Below are 19,572 nucleotides of genomic sequence, written 5' to 3' on the forward strand. Positions count from 1 at the left end.
CTCACTTCTTCTTCATTCTAAACATTTACACCAAATGTTCAATTAAAATGTTAATTAAAAAGAACAATAGAAAAGGAAAGTGGGAAGGAAAAACCATCCCAAAGTGACCGCTACTTTACTCATCAGTTAAACTCCTGGTCATTGCTGCAGCTTTAAGGGGAAGGCAAAAAGAGTCATTTGAGGTACTAAACATCAGCCTCAGCTCCTTCTTTTACATGTGGGTTGACATTTTTGCCAACTGCTATCTTCATGCCAGCTTCCTCATTAAAGAGAAAGATGGAGATAAACAGGCAGGAACATGAAGTGGGATTGTAATCCAATGCTCCTGTTTTAGAAACACTTCTTATCTCCTATATTTAACTCCAAGAGCTTGATTCTGTTGCTTTCTTTCTCGTCTTGACTTGTTTCAAGCAACTCTCCAGACTTTATCCCAACATTTACAGCAGGAACAGCTTGTTTTGTTGGCCGATATTAAGGACAATTTAAAGCATGGAGGTCGTTTTCCGTCGCCTCTCTTAACTGGACTAAATGAAAGACCACCACGGAAGAATTTTCTTCCCATATTTTTTTTCCCCTGCACGCCCCTCAAAGGAATTCAGTATCGGATCGGACGGGTTGTGCTTGCATGTTGCTAAGGAACGGCTCATTCCCTGAGCCCACTCAGCCTGCAGACAGTCAGCAGGACACAATAGCAGCTCTCTGAGCTGCAATGCCAACCAGAGCACACTGTGACACAAACTTCAATGTCTGGCTCAGCAAATTCTAAGATGGACAAAGCATCATCTCTCTGGACAAACACTTCATCTCACCAGTTGTTTGCTGAGCATATATCTTTTGGCGAAGCCTAGATTTAATAAAATATAAAATCATTCCTCATATAGAGAGAACATGAATAACTCTTGACTGTCTCTTCTCAGCATCTCCAAGTTTGACGAGCGCAGCGCCTTCCTCTATGTGCTCCACAATGCAGAGGACTTCCAGATCTATTTCTGCACAGAGATTCACTGCAAAAGGTCGGTCCGCCTATCATGGCTCCCGTTTCGGTTTAATCACAGGTAGTTCATTTCATCAGTCATTGCTAAGCGAGTCTCCTGCTGCACTGCAGTGGTCCCCTGTAGCTTTAAAACAAACACTTTAAGATACATCACTCACTGATCTAAAGATCGGTGCGTTGATCATGGCGCCATACCTGAGATTGTCAAATGTAGCTTCAACTACTATTTTATAATGCAGTTTAGCTTAAAAACATTTAAAACGACAAAGATTCTCAATTTTTTGTCATTTTTTTCCTCTGATGGTGATTCACATTGAAATTCAAAGGATTATCAGGTCTGTTGTTGCTTAAAGCCTTAGTCACCTGTATAGGTGCTGCAGGTTTCTGGATTCCAGGCCCATGGAGGGTTGTAGAAAACGTTCCATTGTCGTGCGTGTGGTAGATGTATCGTAAATATGTGGGAGTTGCACGCACTTTATGCCGTACGAATGATGCTGGCGTACAGTGTCCTTACGCCACACTCATTAGCAAGGTGCAAGAACTGACTTCTTACTGACCGCACGCAATTCTGCACACACAGGATATGCAGGTGATACGCAAGTACCCATAGGACGCCTGTAGCAGGTCAGCACAAACTACAATCTGATTATCTTATTTCCTCATTTCCAGTAGTAAAGTGGCTGGATGGCTCAGTCAGCTGGGTGTCACGCAGGAAGCCTGGGTTCTATCTGGGTCTCTCTGTGCCCTGAAAATACAGGGTTGTGTCAGGAAGGGCATCCGGCGTAAAAACTGTCTGCCAAACCACCTGTGGTGACCCCATGAACGTAACGTAAAAGTATCTCAATCTTTTTTTATTCACAGAGAGGGAACTTTCTAAAGAAAAAAAATCAGTTTATCAGAAGAGTTATTCTAACTTTACCAAGCTCTCTAAGTGCTGGACTCTGATTGGTTGTCTGCCCCCTCCTCTAACCCTCCCTCCCCCCTAGTTCCACAGATCAGTTTGACACAAGTTTTGCAGCAAGGAATATGTTTTGCGCCAGCAGATTCACGCAGAAGCACATTTGAGCAGTTGTACTCACAGATTTGACGTTGCAACTCTAAATGAACACATGCAAATGGGAATTTGTCAGTTCACAACAGAAGATTTTTACACACAGATGCAGATTTTTGGTGCACAAGTTTTCACATTTTATTTTACAAGTTCTCACATCAAATCTACAAGTTCATCCATTTAGAGACATTTTTACCTTCATAGCTTTTGTCACAAACAGGAGTTGTATGTGTGGATGGAATGGGATCATTCCTGGGGCTTTACATAACAATCATTTCAGACAAAACTCATCCTTCTAAGAGGAACAACCTGTAAAATAGATAACTGACAAAAAAAAATTTTACCCAATAGAAAGTGAAAATATCATTTTCAATTTTGGATCTGATTCTAACATTTTTGCATAAATCCTGCCGCTGCAAAAAACTCTTTCTGCAGGAACTTGAAGTCCTCTTGTCAGTTCTGAACCCTGGTGGGAAATTTCCCGTTCTTCCATCGGCAGCACACCTTGTTTCATTTCAACCCCATCATGTCCCCTGCCAGCTGCTCTTTGCAGCTCTGTGTTCCAACTTGTGACTCTCACATCTGAGGCTTCCAGTGTCATTATCTGGAGTGTGAGAGCCCAGTGACTCATGCCTGCTGTTGCGGTTACCGACGGTCCCTTTATCTCTGCTTCTGCAGGAAAAAAAGGTTTAAAGGACAGCAAGTGGAGGAAAGCTGCAGTTCTAAAAAATAAAAAAAAGGGACAAACAGCAATAGAAAGGATTGATTTGCATGTCTGCCTGCAGACATTGTGATTGGTTTGTGTTCACAATGACAGTGTGGTTGAACACCTGCAGGCGTCAAGTGTGACAGCATGATGAGTGCTATTTCACAGCTTGTGAGCAGCACAGACAGTAAATGTCATTGTATGAATGCATTGTGGAGGAGGAGTGCATGTAAACACACTGTTGCCCTATCAGGATAGGATCAGAGGCTACATGGCAACTCTCAATGACAATAAACTGAAAATTTAATTTTTTTAAATGTAAATTTTTAAGGACGTTTACTTGTCTTAGCTTTTTATATTTTTATTTATGGTAATATATGTTTATATATTTTCTAATGTATTGTTTTATTAGATAAACTTGATAAAACTTGAAAAGTATGAAATGCATAAAACAAATTTACACTGATTTGTATTCTTTTTTTGTTGTATACTTTTAGAAGGATTTTTAACAATATATACTTTATTCTTTTACTTACTGAATATTTGTATTAAATGGTATTATGAAATTATATTTGTATACATTAAACTCTTTTGCACATCAATTTCTATAATATGTAATATTTTTCAATTTTGTATTGTAATCGTTTTTACTTTTTTTTGCTAATCAAACCTTCTAAAATATGATTATTTTTTTTAATTAACAAAGTTTTTTAAATCTCTTTTAACATAATGTTATCATTATGCTATCAGGGTTACTACTTTTATATGTTTTTTTTATATATTTTTGTAAATTTTTATTTCTGTTCAATTTGTATTATTTATTCATTTATTTTAGCCAAAAATAACATGCCAACATTTCTTAATTATGTATTGGTATTTATGTATTTATAAATATTCATTTATTTTAATTTTAATTGCAACCTGGGCAAGAGGTAAGCAGCTCAAGTCACTAAGACAAAAGAGTTAAACAATGACAGAAAGACATTTAACAGGAAAGCAAGAAAATAAAATGGAACTTGTGCTTTAAAAATTGAAAGCAAGAGTAGAATAGTTAAGAAACAAGAGTAACAAATTGCAAACACAGGTACTGTTGAAAAGACTGTCATTGTTCTAGTTTCTTTAAAATGATGCAAAAAAGGCAAAGAGGAATAAACATAGATAGTTTCATCTCAGGTTGTAGGATGTTTCAGCCTCAAGAGAATTAAAAGCATGTTTCCAAAGTTGTTGTAAATACAGGAAACAAGCAAATGAAAAGTCACATGCCTTCTTGACCTTTGTAGGAGAAAACTTAAATAAGTTACAACAAGATCAAGAAGAGTATGTAGATCAAAGTCAGCCAGTGAGAATAATTTTGAGAACGTTATAAATGTCATTGGACTGATCAGGGTTTACTTTTATGCAGATGATATTCCCTTGTATCTCCAAATCAGAAATCTTCCACAAGAATAATGCCAACATTCAGAGGATTTAAAATGTGTGTATTTGTACACAAATGTAACATGATTTATGCATTTAATGACATTTTTGATCTCTTTTTGTTTCCATTTTCTTTGGAGAGAAAAAACATCAGCAGATTAACAAATCTGGTTGCACAAAACCTTACATATATGTCTTCATGTTTGTATCTGTCATGAAATGGTCAAATAAGGCTGCATTTTCTTAAATCTGTTATTTTTTGCAGGTTTTGTGATCTGGTCAACAGTCTCACAGAAGAAGCCTGGAAGGGTCCAGAGGAAGGGGACTGTGATGCCGACACATTAGAGGTCAGACGATTGAAGTGCTCATTTAAAAAAAGAAAATGTATTTAGCTGTTTTTATGCACAATGGGTAAACAAATGATCTATTTTTTGAATTTGTGTCAACTATAAAGCGCATTAAGCTAGAAGAAGTCAGAGATAAGTCTGTCAGACTTAATTAACCGATTTCATGGTATTTCCAGAACTTGCTGGTAGCAAGCTACATGTTAGCCACGTTAGCCACATTACAGGATTTGGCTGCATTGGCGTATCCACCATACCTGTAATTCCCAGCCATGTTTGCAACAAGTGAAAAAGGGAGACCGCTAAAACAAACTTTGTTGTGACTACACTAACTGCCAACCTTGTAACACCTAAAAAACAGACCGATACTACTTAAATAAACATTATCGTGACTACGCTAACTCTCAATCTTGTTATTAACATGTAAATAAAAAAGTCTGACACCGCTACACATTAGCCACATTAGCGTACACACCTTAATCCACGGAAAAGGTCGGGATTATAAGGTGTTTTTTTGTTTTTTATCGAGGCTTTTACATGCGCCTTATATTGCAGAAAATACGGTGATTTAATCTTGTAAGGAATTCTTTAGAACCCACGTTAATGGACCAAAAGTTCTTTTTAAAAGGTTTTATTTTCTTCTTTGTCGTACAACGAGTCGAGTTTCTTGGTCTGTATCGTTTGGTTGCATCCTGTTGTGTTTCTGCTTTGCCTGCTCTTCACAAATGTCACAGGAAACATTATGCGATGTGGGTTTTTCCATTAAAACTGTTGCAGAAAAACCTCAAAACCATGTTTTTACAGCTGCTTACTGAGAACTGACGCTTACTCTTTGTCAAGCAAAGGTTAAATTTCACCAAAAAAAGCAGGATTTCCAGAGCAGCTTTTGCTAGTTTCCTTTCATTTCTCATGATCAGTTTATGACAGTTAACATAACGGTGAAAGCGTCCTTTAAACACCCCAACCGCCTGCTTGGATGTGGCCTGTTTTCCCTCTTCTTTTGCCTTGTGGACTTTGTGACAGCACCGGCACCTGCTGTCATTGTCACCTGGCTTCCCAGCAGAGCAGACGTCAAAGAAAAGCTAATTACGCAAAATGCTGCGGCGCCTTTTTGGGCCTAGCTTGATAGCGTTTAGGCGCCTCGTGGGCTTTTGTGCGCTGGAGCCTCCAGCTGTGCTGAACTGACGGCAGATCTGCCCCCCAAGTGTGTTTTTTTGACAGGGCAATTTAATTCCCTATGACTCGCTTAAACCATAAACTCTGCTCGTCAAGAAAAATGTAAAAACTAACTTCATGTGTAAAAAAGGCAAATGAAAATAAAATGTACAAAAACCAAAAAAAGGTTTAAAGCAGATTAAAAAGATGAGTCTTGACTGTCTTTAATCCCTAAAAAAATGTGTTTCACAAGGTCTGAACAGTGATGGGAGTTTAACACAAAGATTTTAAATATTTTTTCCCCTCAAAATTTAGTACAACAGTGAAAAATCAAGAAAACAGCTTTAAACTCCTTGTAAACACTAGAGCTGTTGCTGGCTACAGCAACATGACACACATGCTTTAAACTACTGAAACATGGCTTGGAAATACATGGTTGAAGGGTTGCAGTAATCCAAAGAGTGACAACGCTGGAGGAAAAGCCCCGGTACTGAGACCTTAGTCACAATTGCCCTAAAAGTTGAGTGGTTTTGCTCACATTTCTTTTGGACTGTTCGCTGAATTTCATTGAACCACTGGTGGAGGTCTGAGGTCTATAGGTTTACCTGCTAACCTTCAGGATTCGAACGGCCTTAGGTTTATTTCTCATCTTGCCAGTTTTTTGTTTTTTTATTACTTTTTTTATTTTAGTCATGGATTTATTTTAAAACAATAGACAGATAAAACTAGTCATGTACGGAATAATAATATAATAATTCAGATGGTTTTTGCACCAGGAAGTCCAGAAATAGTTCTGGCAGAGGTGCATTTAGGGTTCTTAATGGCCCCAATTATTTTATTTCCTACCTTAGTGACTCTTAATACACTTATTCATCCGATACCTTAACATTGGAGGACAGGCAGGTTCTGTCTTCTTGCACTCCTAAATCCAGTCATATTAAGCTTCATGCTGTCATTATAGGCCACAATGAGCTGTCCGCTGCTTTCTATGTGTTTACATTATAACCAGTGTTGTGTGAACAACCATGAAAAGTTTCTGCTTCAGCCGTTGGCTCTTCTTCCTTTCCGTGAAGATATCTCTTGTCATAAGACAGCTTGCTGGTAATCGCATGACCCAAGTAGCTAAAAGCAGTGCATTCACAAGAGCCTCAGGAGGCAGACAAAGTCAGGAATCTAAGGTACATTTGTCTTTTCTGCTGCAAACAGTCATTAGTGTGAGTTCCATGTTGAGGACAGACCTTCAGCAGCTGTAGAAAACCAGCAGAACAAGAATGAAATACCGTTACATCATCAGCATATAGTAGAGAACTATTGATCACGTGAAAACTTTGTCAGTCTCACTTGCATTCAGCTTTACACAGAGGTTAAAAAATGGTTAAAAGAACCATTTCCCAAACATCAGTAATAACATGATAAGCTTAATACACCAAGAGTGTGATTAGGAAATGAGGGGTCCTTGTTTGGAGCCGGTGCCGTACAGAAGTACAGTGGTTGACCTCTGGTTGGAAGATTGCAGGTTTGGTTCTCGCCCTGCCACCCCTTGTGTTGAAGTGTCCTTGTGCAAGACTGAACCCCACATTTCTCCTGGTGCTTATAGGTTGACACCAGTGGTTTGTTTGTGTTTTTTATATCATTTTTGATTAGCGTGGTAAATATATAGAAGGCCCCCAAAAACAGTTCCGTAAAGCTAGCGGGATATTCACAGATTCAGACTTCAGGGCTCAGAAACTCTTCATAAACATGTGTCAGGTGTCTCTTGCTTTTTGTGTTGACACAAACGATGACCTGCAAAGGCTTTTAAAAGAAAAAAAACATCAGAGAACGGCGCACTCCTGCTGCCGACTGCAGTGAGTCGGCTTCAAACTCGAGCAGGCTCAGAGAAAAGGTCATCGTAAAATAAAAGAACTGACAAATCCCTATTCTCTCAAAAACAACCAAAACTAATAAATAGTTACATTGAAATAAGCTTGTCATGAAAACTCATAATCATATTTATGGTACAACAACGATTTTGGAATAGAGTCATTGTTTTTTTATGGAGATATGCTTCACATTTCATTAAAAGAATGTTCTGAAGATCCTAAAACTGCTGTATTATCATCTTACTATTGTACTGCAACAAATATGTTTGGAGAAAATCACTTCTATTTTGGAAGAATTTTTCATGTAAATATGGATCATAATTAATCCAAAATACTAACGCTACAGTCAACAAACTTTCTCACATGACTAATTATTACATTTTTTCTAGTTAATAGAAAAAAAAACGAGTTTTTGTAGGTAATAGTTTCACTATTTTCGTTTAATTGTTGAAGCTATGTCACAGCAGTGCTTCGTTTAAGCGTAAAATGATAAATAAAGGTATATAAAATAAAATAAAGACCAACTTAGATCAGTTTATAACCTTTTTCCATTTTTCTTTTCTTTTTTTTTTTTTTACTAAACTATCAGATCAGGATTTGGTACAAGCAGATACTCAAAATCAAATGACTGAATTGGATCAGGGATGAAAAATTCTGATCAAGAAATCCCGACTACAGTGTCCAAGGTGTTCCTGGTTATGTTTGGTATTTGCAGAGCTACAGACTGTAGGTGGTAGAAAGGTTAAAAAATGTAAAAATAAACGTTTTAGGTGAAACTGGAACATTTCAGAAACAAACTCTTGTGAAAGAAAGCAGCCAACAGTTTGGCTGGAATGCTAAAGTCTGCCTCACAAATTTCCACCAGTTGACAAATTTGGGCGTGAAATTTGCTAAAGATACCAGAAGACGTGCAAAGCGAAACATGAAGAAGCTGCCACTGAGACGAAATGTTTTGCTGCCAGATCTGAATGAAGTGTGGCGAAAGCTGTTCAACCATGCTACTCAACCTCAAGCAAGATTTATTTCATCTTTTTTGTTTTTTGTCTTTGAAGACCCACTCTAATAAAATGTGTGTTTTTAACATGCTCTTTTTCTCATGATGGAGGACGCATATAAAGAAAAATTAAGTTTAATATTGCATTTCTGAGTATTTCCTAATATCAACGTGAATCCGGAGCAGATGGAAAAAATGTTTTTGGGAAAAGAAATGGTATTTTGATGTAGAGTATACGCTGGGCGGGTCGCAAGTTCCCACCTCCAATAAGATCCATGAACCTCTTCATTTTCCTCGTACGAACAGAATCCTAATCAAAAGACCACTGAGAGCGCTTTGGTAATAGATTTAAAAGATTTTCTTAAATACCTAAAAACTGATTTTACCATCACTGATCACTATTTGTGAGTATTTCCTGGCCGTTACCTTTAAACTAGCTGTGTGTGTGTTCTGGTTTTGCAGTACGACTACGAGTACGACGAACATGGAGAGAGGGTGATTCTGGGTAAAGGCACGTTTGGAGTCGTGTATGCTGGAAGAGACCTGAGCAACCAGGTCCGACTGGCCATCAAGGAGATCCCAGAGAGAGACAGCAGGTTGGAAAAACTTTTCAGTATCCCAAACTTCTAAAATAAATTGTTTTGTGAAACGATTCAGATCAGTTGTTTAGCAGACAGATGTTGGCACAGGAGAAGATGTTTCTGATCTAAAAAAGACAGGATTTTATTAGTCCTTCCGTGTTCCATTACTCTGGCAAACACGGCTTTTTATTCCCATCAATCAGTCGTCGTTCTTCCTCCGAGGCGCGGCGGTTCATATACTGAGCTTTGTTCTGCTAATCAAATCAGAAAACCAACAGGCCACTCCACTGCTGCATGAAGAGGAAGTCCTGCTGAATAATGTATAAATGCTCTGAGATGTGAGGATATGCTCAGCAATGAGACTGCAATTCAGTTTTTGTATCCTGGAGCTGGGTTTTTATGTTTGTTTCTTTTTTTTTCAGACGCAAATTATTCTCATCCCAGTTCTCATAGTAACTTATAATATGTAAATACTAAATACTAATGTTAATAAATAATCACCCAAAAAAGCCCTGGACATTGATAAAACTCTCAGGAATTGGCACATAATTGGAAGTGATCTATAGCAGGCTCCGCCCTGTCATAGAATTGCCATGGCAACAGCTCAACATTAGAATCAATGAAGCTGGTTTATCATTCAGTCTCATGTTCTGTTCCTGATAATTGACTGCCAAATTCTGAGGCCCTTCTGGCTGCTCTGAAAAACATTTTCAGTCCTTTCATTTAGACTTTTTCTTTGAGTTCAAAGGGAAATCTTTTCAAAATGTTTTAAAAAGTTCCTAAAATGGTGTCCAGGTGGCACCTTTGTCCATAACTTAATCAAATCAAATCTTAATTAACTTAATCAAATCTTCAACAGCTTTCAGTCTAAAAGTTGGTTTCTGGTCGTTCAGGTACTCCCAGCCGCTCCACGAGGAGATCGCCCTCCACAAACACCTGAAGCACAAGAACATCGTGCAGTATCTGGGCTCCATCAGCGAGAACGGTTTCATCAAGATCTTCATGGAGCAGGTTCCTGGAGGTGAGCGTTTCAGTGAAGCTTTGTTGACCACGTCAGGAATGTTTCTAAAGAATAAAACATATCTGTTATTCATTTTTTGTGTGCAGGGAGTCTGTCTGCTCTGCTGAGGTCCAAGTGGGGTCCTCTGAAGAACAACGAGCCCACCATCGGCTTCTACACGCGGCAGATACTGGAGGGCCTCAAATACCTGCATGACAACCAGATAGCACATCGAGACATCAAGGTAAAGCTCAATGAATCCTTTCTGCCTCGAGCTGCAGGGAGTTCTGGGAAAACATGTGGAGGTGTCCTCTTTGTCTGCGTCAAGGTTCCCCGCCCGTCTGACTGATGGCAGATTATCATCTTTGCAGGCGCTCACACTGGCTTACAGTCACTGAGCAAACATGGACATACCCAAGCAGCACTCACTGCTGCATACTTTCACAAACACTTTGATCCTCATGATTTGCGTTCTTTGGATTTTTATTTTTTCTGTAATAACATTTCCTCCTAAAACACAAAGTCCCCAATTGATGCATCAGAATTGATAGTGCTAAATCATTTAAATGATGCCTTTTTATAGTTTTCTACCTTTACAGTTAAAGTCCCATTCACCCACACACACATATATCCAGACACTGATGGCTTCTGCCATCAGTGTCTGGATATATGTGTGTGTGGGTGAATGGGACTTTAAACTACCCATATGTTGAAGTGTCCTTGGACAAGTTACTGAACCCCACCTTGCATCTGGTGGGAGGCTGGCGCCAGTGTTCGAAAGTGAAGCCGCCATGTGTGCGTGAATGGGACTGTGACTGTAAAGCCTTTTGGGCCTTTGATGAAGGTAGAAAAGTGGGACCATTAACTGTCTGTCATCATTGCGTTGAACTTCCAACAGCCTTACAGATACTTCACGATACATTTACAGCACACACACACAACAATGGTACCTTTCATTTTCCTTGAGGTGGCCATATGAATTTTAAGGGAACTCCAAGACACACTTGCCAGTGACGGCAGGTGTGTCTTCTACAACCCTCTACGGGCTCAGACAACCCAAAACCTCGCAGCACCTGTACATCTCAACCCTCCATGTATGGGACTAAGGCTCCTTGTTTCCGCAGGGCGATAACGTCCTGATCAACACGTACAGCGGCGTCCTGAAGATCTCCGACTTTGGCACTTCTAAGAGGTTGGCTGGAATCAACCCCTGCACTGAAACTTTCACAGGTACTGACCCACCTCCAGGCGTTTTCTCCACCTTGTTTATTCACACAAGCCCTTTAAAACGATCTGTCAAATCTCTACCACACCCAGAAATAGCCCTGTCTCTGACCTGAGGATAAACGTCGCCCAGGAGCCGCTGTAATTTAGGGGGACTCACAGAGAAAGAGCTGTTTTGTGGCGGCCCCCTTTGTCAGTCAGCCCCCGCTCTGCCCGCATGTGACGTTACTGAAAAGAGCTGACCATTCACAGACGCTGGGTTTGGCAGGAATCCAGTTCACCTCGGCAGGGAAACCAGCCGCCAGCTGATTGGACTGGACGGGGATTTACCCTGAAAGTTGTCAGGAAAGCAGGCCAATCCCTGGCTGCTATCAGCTGCTGTTTTTAGGCGTCTTAATGCGGCGTGTGAGCAGTCAGAGGGTTGTTATTAGAACAAGGGAGTCCTTTCAGAGGAGATCTGAACACTTTGGAGTGTGACAGGATTAGCTGACATAGCTGAGACTCTTAGCTGTTGCTTCCAAAAGCCCATAACCTCATTCTAACCCGATCTTTCATTTACAGGAACTTTGTCATTAGTTCAAGTCTGTGGGAGCATTTCCACTCCTCTTTTTAACATAATAATCTGATAAAGACAGTTGCTTCTTGTCTTTGAACAGCTATGTTTGTACAAACATAGGGAACAATGATAGAATCTAAACATGCGGGACATCAAATAGAGGAAAGTTAAGTCAATATCCGTCTTTGTTTCACTGGTGAAAACTTTAGACTCGACCCGTGGCTCAACAAGACTTTACTTTAACCTACAACCAAGTTTGACTAAAGATTTGGAGCAAAGACCCAAGATTTGACTCAAATTCTTGATTCCCCCTGTGCCGGTCCCCAGCCCGGCTAAAGAACAGGGTTTTGTTCTTGCCGAAAGGTGAACAACAACTTAAATTAACAACACAGGACTTGAAGTCCGACTTTACTTAATGACAAAAACACAAAACTTGACTCAACATTTAAAACCAGACTTGGAAAGTTGACTTAAAATCCCACTCCAATCATCTTTTGACCTATTTTAAAAGCGTTCCCAGTGATCTTTTAATTATGATTATGCTGGTTTTAGGCCAAAACCAAAAATCTGTGTGGTTCTCTAGGACATAGTTTCTTCAGGAGCTCATTAAAATTCACTTCTGAGTTGTGGGCGGCACTACTGACGGGAGTAAGCTTGCAGTCATTATTTTGTGTTTACACTCTCTCCCACTATAGCATACAGCCCCCCACGACCCCAACCTAACATTAGTGCTGCAAGAAAAATGGAGCTATCCAGCAGTAAAGTTTAGAGTTGGGTTCCAGCTCAGACGAGGAAAACAAAGACTTTCATGACAGAAGTTTGGTCTTTAGCTAAAACAGAAGAACTAAAACTGGACATGAACATAATTCCAAAACTTAAGACTTGGCTTTAATCTGTAGCCAAATCTCTTTAACTTGATCTGAACAGAGACTTGTTAGCAGGCCTGTTAGTAATCTGTAGGCGGGTTAAGATTAGATGTTTGATTTGGGTTACTTATTGAAACACTTGAACTCAGTAGTTCAGCTTTTTGGAAAACTTGTGGCAGAGGATGTGAAAAATAAAATCAAAACTTTGATGAAAGCCAACTTGTTTTATAGGGACATTGCAGTACATGGCCCCTGAAATTATAGACAAGGGCCCTCGAGGATACGGCAAACCAGCAGACATCTGGTCCCTGGGCTGCACCATTATCGAAATGGCGACTGGGAGACCTCCATTCTACGAGTTGGGAGAGCCACAAGCTGCCATGTTCAAGGTGAGACTTGATGAAGATGATGTTTGACATTCTGAACCACTTTGCCTTGAAGAGCTGTGAAAATAAGTTTAAAAAAAATGTTTTTTTTCTCACGTCATAATTAAACTCCACTCTTTTATTAATCCTCAAATGAAATTTCTAGCTAAATATTGCAACTAAATGCTCCCTTTATATTAGTTTTGTTATGCGAAATCTTCAAGTGTGCATCCAATATAACCATTGATATTCATCAAAAATTGTTTTACAAAAGCATAACTGAAAAAAACTCCTGCTAAAAAAAACGGATAAATAAACATAAATTGGTTTACAAATAGAAGTATAAACAAGACAGATTCTCAAGTATGAGTACAAAGTTTCCTTTTGGGGGGAAGCCATGCCAAAAAATTCCATTCCCAAGTGTTCACTATCCCGGAATTTCCAAATGTTGCAGTTCCTTAAATGGCCACTAGAGGATGGTCACATCAAAGAACAATATTCTGTTGTCCACACTTTACATGACCAAAAAGATTGATGTTTAGCGTTCCCTCGCTATTTCGTGGTTTACCATACTCTCTGTCCTGATTGGCTGTAGAGGATTGTCAATCAATCTCTGCGCTGTGTGCGTTCAGTTTGCCAAATCGACATAAATCTTCGATTGTGATCAGATCGTTGTTTCCATTCTAACATAATAAAATTGGATTTTTTTTCCAACGATTTGAATTTTGAGAGTTTAAAAAAGAGAAAAGAGTTTGTAGTGAGGATTTTTACAGCCTTAAAACATTTAGAATTCTACTCCGCAAATTTCACCTAACGTGGTTTATTTTTAGAACATAACCCCTACAATAAATGAGGGAACACTGAACATTTCCAATGTGTATTGTTTTATATTCTATTCATAACAACTGTTTGTTTTTTTAGACCCAATAAAACTCTCACTTTACGTTGCCCCACCCAGTCACTTATTTCTTCTCACCTTTGAGGTGTCAACTATAACATTCGATATTGCCGTCCCACCTGAAGCTTTTATTCGGATTGTAGCACTGCCTCCATGTTTGGTGATCAGGTTGTTCTGACTCAACAAAAAAGCCGGGAGTCATAAATTCCTGAGCTCTCAACCTTCCTTTTATCAGGTAGCCTTGAAGTCTGACTCACAGGTGAGGCCTCCGTTTTGTATTCATTTCACGTTGTTGTCCCTGGGCTGTGAGTGTGTGAGAAGGCGGAGCCTCCGGTCTGCCCGATACCTGAAATGTGACCCATGGAACCTAAGAGATACAAACTGTTTTGGTTCAAACCGGGAGTCATAAAATGTATTCCTCTGCCAACATTAGATCAGCAGTCTTGTTGAAACCTTTTGTGTGTGTCGTTCATGTGTTTACTTATGTTGCTGCCGTAAACTCAGCTTATCCCACCTTTCATGTCCAGTTCCCTGCCTTGGATAAACATGCAGGTATCGTGCAGCAGCTTTGTGTGACGGAAGCCCCGCCCGCACAAACTCTCACTGCAGGTGTTTGAACACAAACATGCCGTTTGGTCTGAGCGAGCGAGTTTTTCCAGCGAGTTGGGAATTGAAAAAGCTTCGGGGCGTCGCTACAAGCAGAAATCCTGTGGATCAAATGTCAGTCAACATGGGAAAAGGACAGAAAGATCCAGTCTGGTCCTGTGTGGCCTTTGCTTTGTTGTGCTGACGTGTGGAGGCCTTTTTTCCCCTCCTGTTGCTGTGTGCTGAGTCATCTTTTGAAATGCACAGAACTTGTGACGTGCCCCACCTGTTGAAATATGCGCACTTATATGAGGAGCAAACTATCAAGTGTCACTGATAAAGAACATCTAATAAAAAATGATCAGTAGATAAAACAAAAGTAAGTTTTCATTGATTAGATATGAAGTTACTGGTATGTTGTTCTTTTGAGGGCTAACAAAATGGGAAAACTTTGTTTTCTGAAGCCTTAGTCACAACTAGCCATTAGATAGGGGCTGTTTGTGGGCATGCAGAGGGCCTGGAGGGCATATCAAAATTAGAATTTCGACTATTAGAACTTAAGAAATTAGAGTGTACTTTGTATGGGTCTCTTATGGAAACTGTTGTGTTACCTGCACACCCCGTGCATGCAGCATTTGTACACATTTGTCAGTAGGGGGCTAGAAGGGGGTCTCACTAATGCTAGAGTGTTCCAAAGAGTCATGCAGGTTTGTGTAACTTGCATTATCCTTGCAAATACTTCTCCATACACTTACCATGCATACGACAACTGTACCTTCCATTTTCATGACGTTGAGGTGGCCCCAACCCTTGTGCTATCTTAGATGACCCCACCCTTACATTGACGTGTTCTCCCTACCATGACAAAGGTGGATAAAGGTGGAAAGATTTCATGTAATCCATGGAGACCAGTGAAGATCACAAATCATTGAAGAAAAAAGGTTCAGCGCACTGTCTAGTGGGTCTAGATGACCCAACTCCCAACGTTAAAGTGCCTAGGATAACACTAGGTTAGGGGAACAACAAGACATACCTGCCCTCCCCTTTAGGCCCGGCTGCTTCTGTCTATGACCCTCTATAGGCCCGGACAACCCAAAAACCTGCAGCCCCCAAATGGGTCAATCCCTATACGGACCCATGTGATTAAGGCTTTATCAATCTCCTTTTCCAACATCTGCAAGATCGCTTGGTCACCTATGGATGGTTCTAGCATCCCATCATTCCTTCTGCTAACAAACTACAGTCTTTGTTGTTTTGCACGATTAACCAAAAGAATGAAAGTGTTCCTTTCAATGTGTCTCTTTGAGTCTTCGTTGGCACTTGCAGCGTTGTCTTTGCACGAGCTTTATCAGCGTGTGTGCTAACTGATGAGTCGTCTGACTGGCGTGATCTGCTTTATGATGTAGAACAAAGAAGTCTGACCTTCAGATCGCCACTACATTGTAGTAACTGCAGTTCTGTCCGCTGCATTGCGGACAGAACTGCAGTTACTACAATGTAGTGGCGATCTAAGCAGCTTTTGTTGACGACACAATGTTCCTTTTAAGGACTTTATTCCTCGTATCGTAAGGATAAGAGGAAAAAAATCTTAATGCAAGAACACATCAACAACACAACCCCAACAGAGCTATGTAAAACATGCAAATCCAAAATGCTAATCCTAATTCAAAAACAAACACATAAAGCCAACTTATAGAAGTTACAAGCTGTGCTTAGCATAACTTTTACAGACTAACAACGGCAATCCTGCACACTGCCAGTTGACGTAATTAACATTTCAGTTAGAGATGTCTGTTAGCTTTACCAGAGAAAAAACAGTTAAAGTACTTTCAAAAGAAATTCCAAGGCTCTGACCCACAAGTAAAAACAAAAAATAAAATACTGAAGAAAAGCTAATGTTTGACTTGTAATAAATCATTTTTTAACGATGATGATGAGTAAACCTAAAACGATAAAGACAATGATTTACCAAAGAAAAAAATCAATGCGTTAACAACGCAAATATTAAACGCAAAGCCTTTTGGGGGGATGAAAAAGAAACAGAACAAAAGGAGTTTGTGTGGCCTTGTTGACATGAAGAACAAAAAAGAATCTTTCCACAAAGATTACAGTCTCCACACGTTTCCATCTCAGCAATGATCTCATGCTGTTCCTGCCCTATACGGGTGATCACCGAGAGACATCTTAACACACAAAAACACCCTGATAGGATCCGCAGTCATGCCTGTGGAATGTCTCAGGCCAAAAACAGCAGCATTCCTCAGGATTACTGAGCAGAATTTCTGGCCATCTTCCAACAACTCCGAACTGAGCCGGGAAGTCCCGACTGAGCGATGTTGAGTCGAAAAAATGCTTCTCCCGAATTGATCTCTTACTGTTTGTGCTTCGCCTGCAGGTGGGGATGTTTAAGATCCACCCAGAGATCCCAGAGTCCATGTCCCTGGAGGCCAAGGCCTTCATCCTGCGCTGCTTTGAGCCCGATCCGGATCGCAGGGCCACAGCCTTTGATCTCCTTACCGATGAGTTCCTCACCGTCACCAGCCGCAGGAAGAAGAGCAAGAACAGCCTCACAGGTGGATGCTCCTCAACACCTCCAGATCTTTTTTTCTACACCACAGTTCATGCAGCAAGAAGGAAATCGCCCAATTATTTATTGTGATGGAAAACATAAAATCCTAATCAGCATGTTTCAATTAATCCTTAAAGTTCCACTCTGATCATCTTTTGATCCACAGTGATCTTTTAATTATAATTACGCCATTTTTACCCAAAATGAAAATAAAAACTGTGCTGTTTTCTGGGACATAGTTTCTGCAGAGCGGCAGGAGTTCATTAGAAATTAGAATTCATTAGAAACCTCTGAGTTGTAGATGGGACCATTGGTGTCGAGCAAACCCACCCCCATTGCTGAGAGCTCTTTGTTTACATTCTCTATCAGAGCTATCCAGCTGTACAGTTAAGATCCAGATTCCAGCTCAGACCAGGATAACAAAGACGTTCATGGATCCATTTGTCTGCAAGTGGATGTATCAGAATGGAGCAGAGCAGGGAGCTTGAGGCTTGCCGTAGCTTTCAATACCGCTGCTGATTCACAACAATTTGAATAAAGAAATACTCCGAAATTTAAATAATTTAATATACCGATATGTCCTCCATCACCACAAAAATGCCTCAAAAACCAAAACATTATCAGTTTTTAAGTCCATATTGCTATGTTTTAGAATAAATAAATACAGCATTAATTGTTACAATATAGAAGCTTTTGCAAAAAAAAACTATACAAATAGGACGTAATTAGTAAAATGAAAGGTTACATTTTAATGTTTTTTAATAGATTATTTTGTGATTTGAATTTTCTTTTCTATACTATATTTCATTATAGTCCCTAAATTGATTATAATTGCCTGAATTATTCCAGATTTGAGATATTCTTGTTACTTTTGTACATTGTTTTTGTTACCGGGCGGGCTTTCTTGGAAATGTTTTTCTTCCAGCTTGTCTAACACGTCTATCCCTCCCCTTACAGCTCAGTCCGCCGGGTCCGGTGAGTTTTTCTGCCTTCTACACTCATTTATCTCTGCTTGCTCTTTTTCGTAAACTGGCTGTCATTTTTTGAAAACAGCTGCCTGCTTTGCTAACGATGTGGGCCACAGTTTACATGTCTCCCTCACTGCAACTTAAAATAGATGTTACACAACCACATGCTCCCCTGCCACTGAAGTACGGCGGCTGGGAGTCGCCGCTAAATTCAAGTTGCATCACTTTTGATGAATTAGTTTTTCCACGCTGGAGCTCTAAACGGCTTCATGCCTGCTGCAGAGTACCTTCGCAGCATCTCCCTGCCTGTGCCGGTGGTGGTGGAGGACACCAGCAGCAGCAGCGAGTACGGCTCCGTCTCCCCTGACAACGACCTCAACAGCAACCCCTTCATCTTCAAGCCCAGCATCAAGTGCTACAGCGAGAAGGACGTCAAGGGACCTCGATCGCTCTTTCTCAGGTGCAGCAAGCTGGACGCTGTTTTTGTTTGTTTTTTCGGCGCAAAATGAGCCGCTTTGGATAACAGATCCATGAAAAACTGCTCTGTCGGCGGGAAAGAGTCGTCCCAAAGTTTGGGAATGTTTTAAAAGTTACACACATCAGGCTTTACTTAAGACATGAAAACACCTAAGAGTTGGTGTGAAAAAGTAACACAGGAAGTCCTTACAAGATCTGATGACAGAAGGTTTGGCAAATGTTTCATGGTCATCAAATCATTTTTCCCATCAATGTTCCTCCATAAGTCGTACATGAAGCAATATTTTAAAAATACTAGTAAATGTTCAGAGATAAATACCAGAAAAAAATCAAAATTTCTTTTAATAATAATTAAATAAAAAAACATTAGCTGTTCAAAGTCCCACTCCGATCATCCTTTGAATTAATGTAAAAGTATTCCCAGTGATCTTTTAGTTATCATTATGCCTATTTTAGCCAAAAATCAATCAACTTTTGTCGTTTTCTAGGTTAGTTAGTTTCTGCAGAGTGGCAGGAGTTCTTCAGAAATTTACCTCTGAGCTGTGAGGTGTTGGTGCAGAGCAACCCCACCCCTCTTCCCCTCACTGTTTCTGAGAGCTCATTGAGGGGAGTTCGTGACCCGCCCACTGTATGTTCTCGCACATATGAGCACTTTTTCAAACAGGAATGTCTGTCATCTGCTTCGGATTCACAAAGATTTGAATAAAAAATAACACATTTTCCACACTTCTAAAACGCTGAATTTCTTTTAAAAAATGACTGCACCTTATAATCTAAAGCACCGTATATATGGATTAATTCTGGAAGTTTTGTCTGATGTCGAAGTGATTTCAAGAAGTACAAGACGCCCTGTCAGAGTGTTTGGTTGGGTGTTACCGTCAATGTGCTGATGTGGCTAACATGTAGCGTTGTTGAAATTGTTTTCTGTGTATTACTAAAAAAAGTTGTTAGTTAGCGTTGT

At 40.0% G+C, this 19,572-nt stretch overlaps 1 protein-coding gene across 3 annotated transcripts in view; it reads left to right on the forward strand.

The window, feature by feature from the left end:
• Positions 1–19,572, forward strand: part of map3k5 (mitogen-activated protein kinase kinase kinase 5) — a 100,748-nt gene that overhangs the window by 69,873 nt on the left and 11,303 nt on the right. For all 3 annotated transcript variants that reach the window (XM_078942572.1, XM_078942571.1, XM_023952698.2), the window contains 10 exons: positions 918–1,013; positions 4,433–4,514; positions 8,985–9,118; positions 9,997–10,124; positions 10,211–10,347; positions 11,228–11,333; positions 12,981–13,138; positions 16,993–17,170; positions 18,124–18,141; positions 18,417–18,594. In XM_078942572.1, coding sequence (XP_078798698.1) covers positions 918–1,013; positions 4,433–4,514; positions 8,985–9,118; positions 9,997–10,124; positions 10,211–10,347; positions 11,228–11,333; positions 12,981–13,138; positions 16,993–17,170; positions 18,124–18,141; positions 18,417–18,594 — 1,215 coding nt within the window. The remainder of the gene's footprint in view (positions 1–917; positions 1,014–4,432; positions 4,515–8,984; positions 9,119–9,996; positions 10,125–10,210; positions 10,348–11,227; positions 11,334–12,980; positions 13,139–16,992; positions 17,171–18,123; positions 18,142–18,416; positions 18,595–19,572) is intronic.

This window comes from Oryzias latipes, chromosome 24 (assembly GCF_053564925.1).
Source record: "Oryzias latipes strain Hd-rR chromosome 24, Olatipes_Hd-rR_3.1".
Taxonomy (NCBI): domain Eukaryota; kingdom Metazoa; phylum Chordata; class Actinopteri; order Beloniformes; family Adrianichthyidae; genus Oryzias; species Oryzias latipes.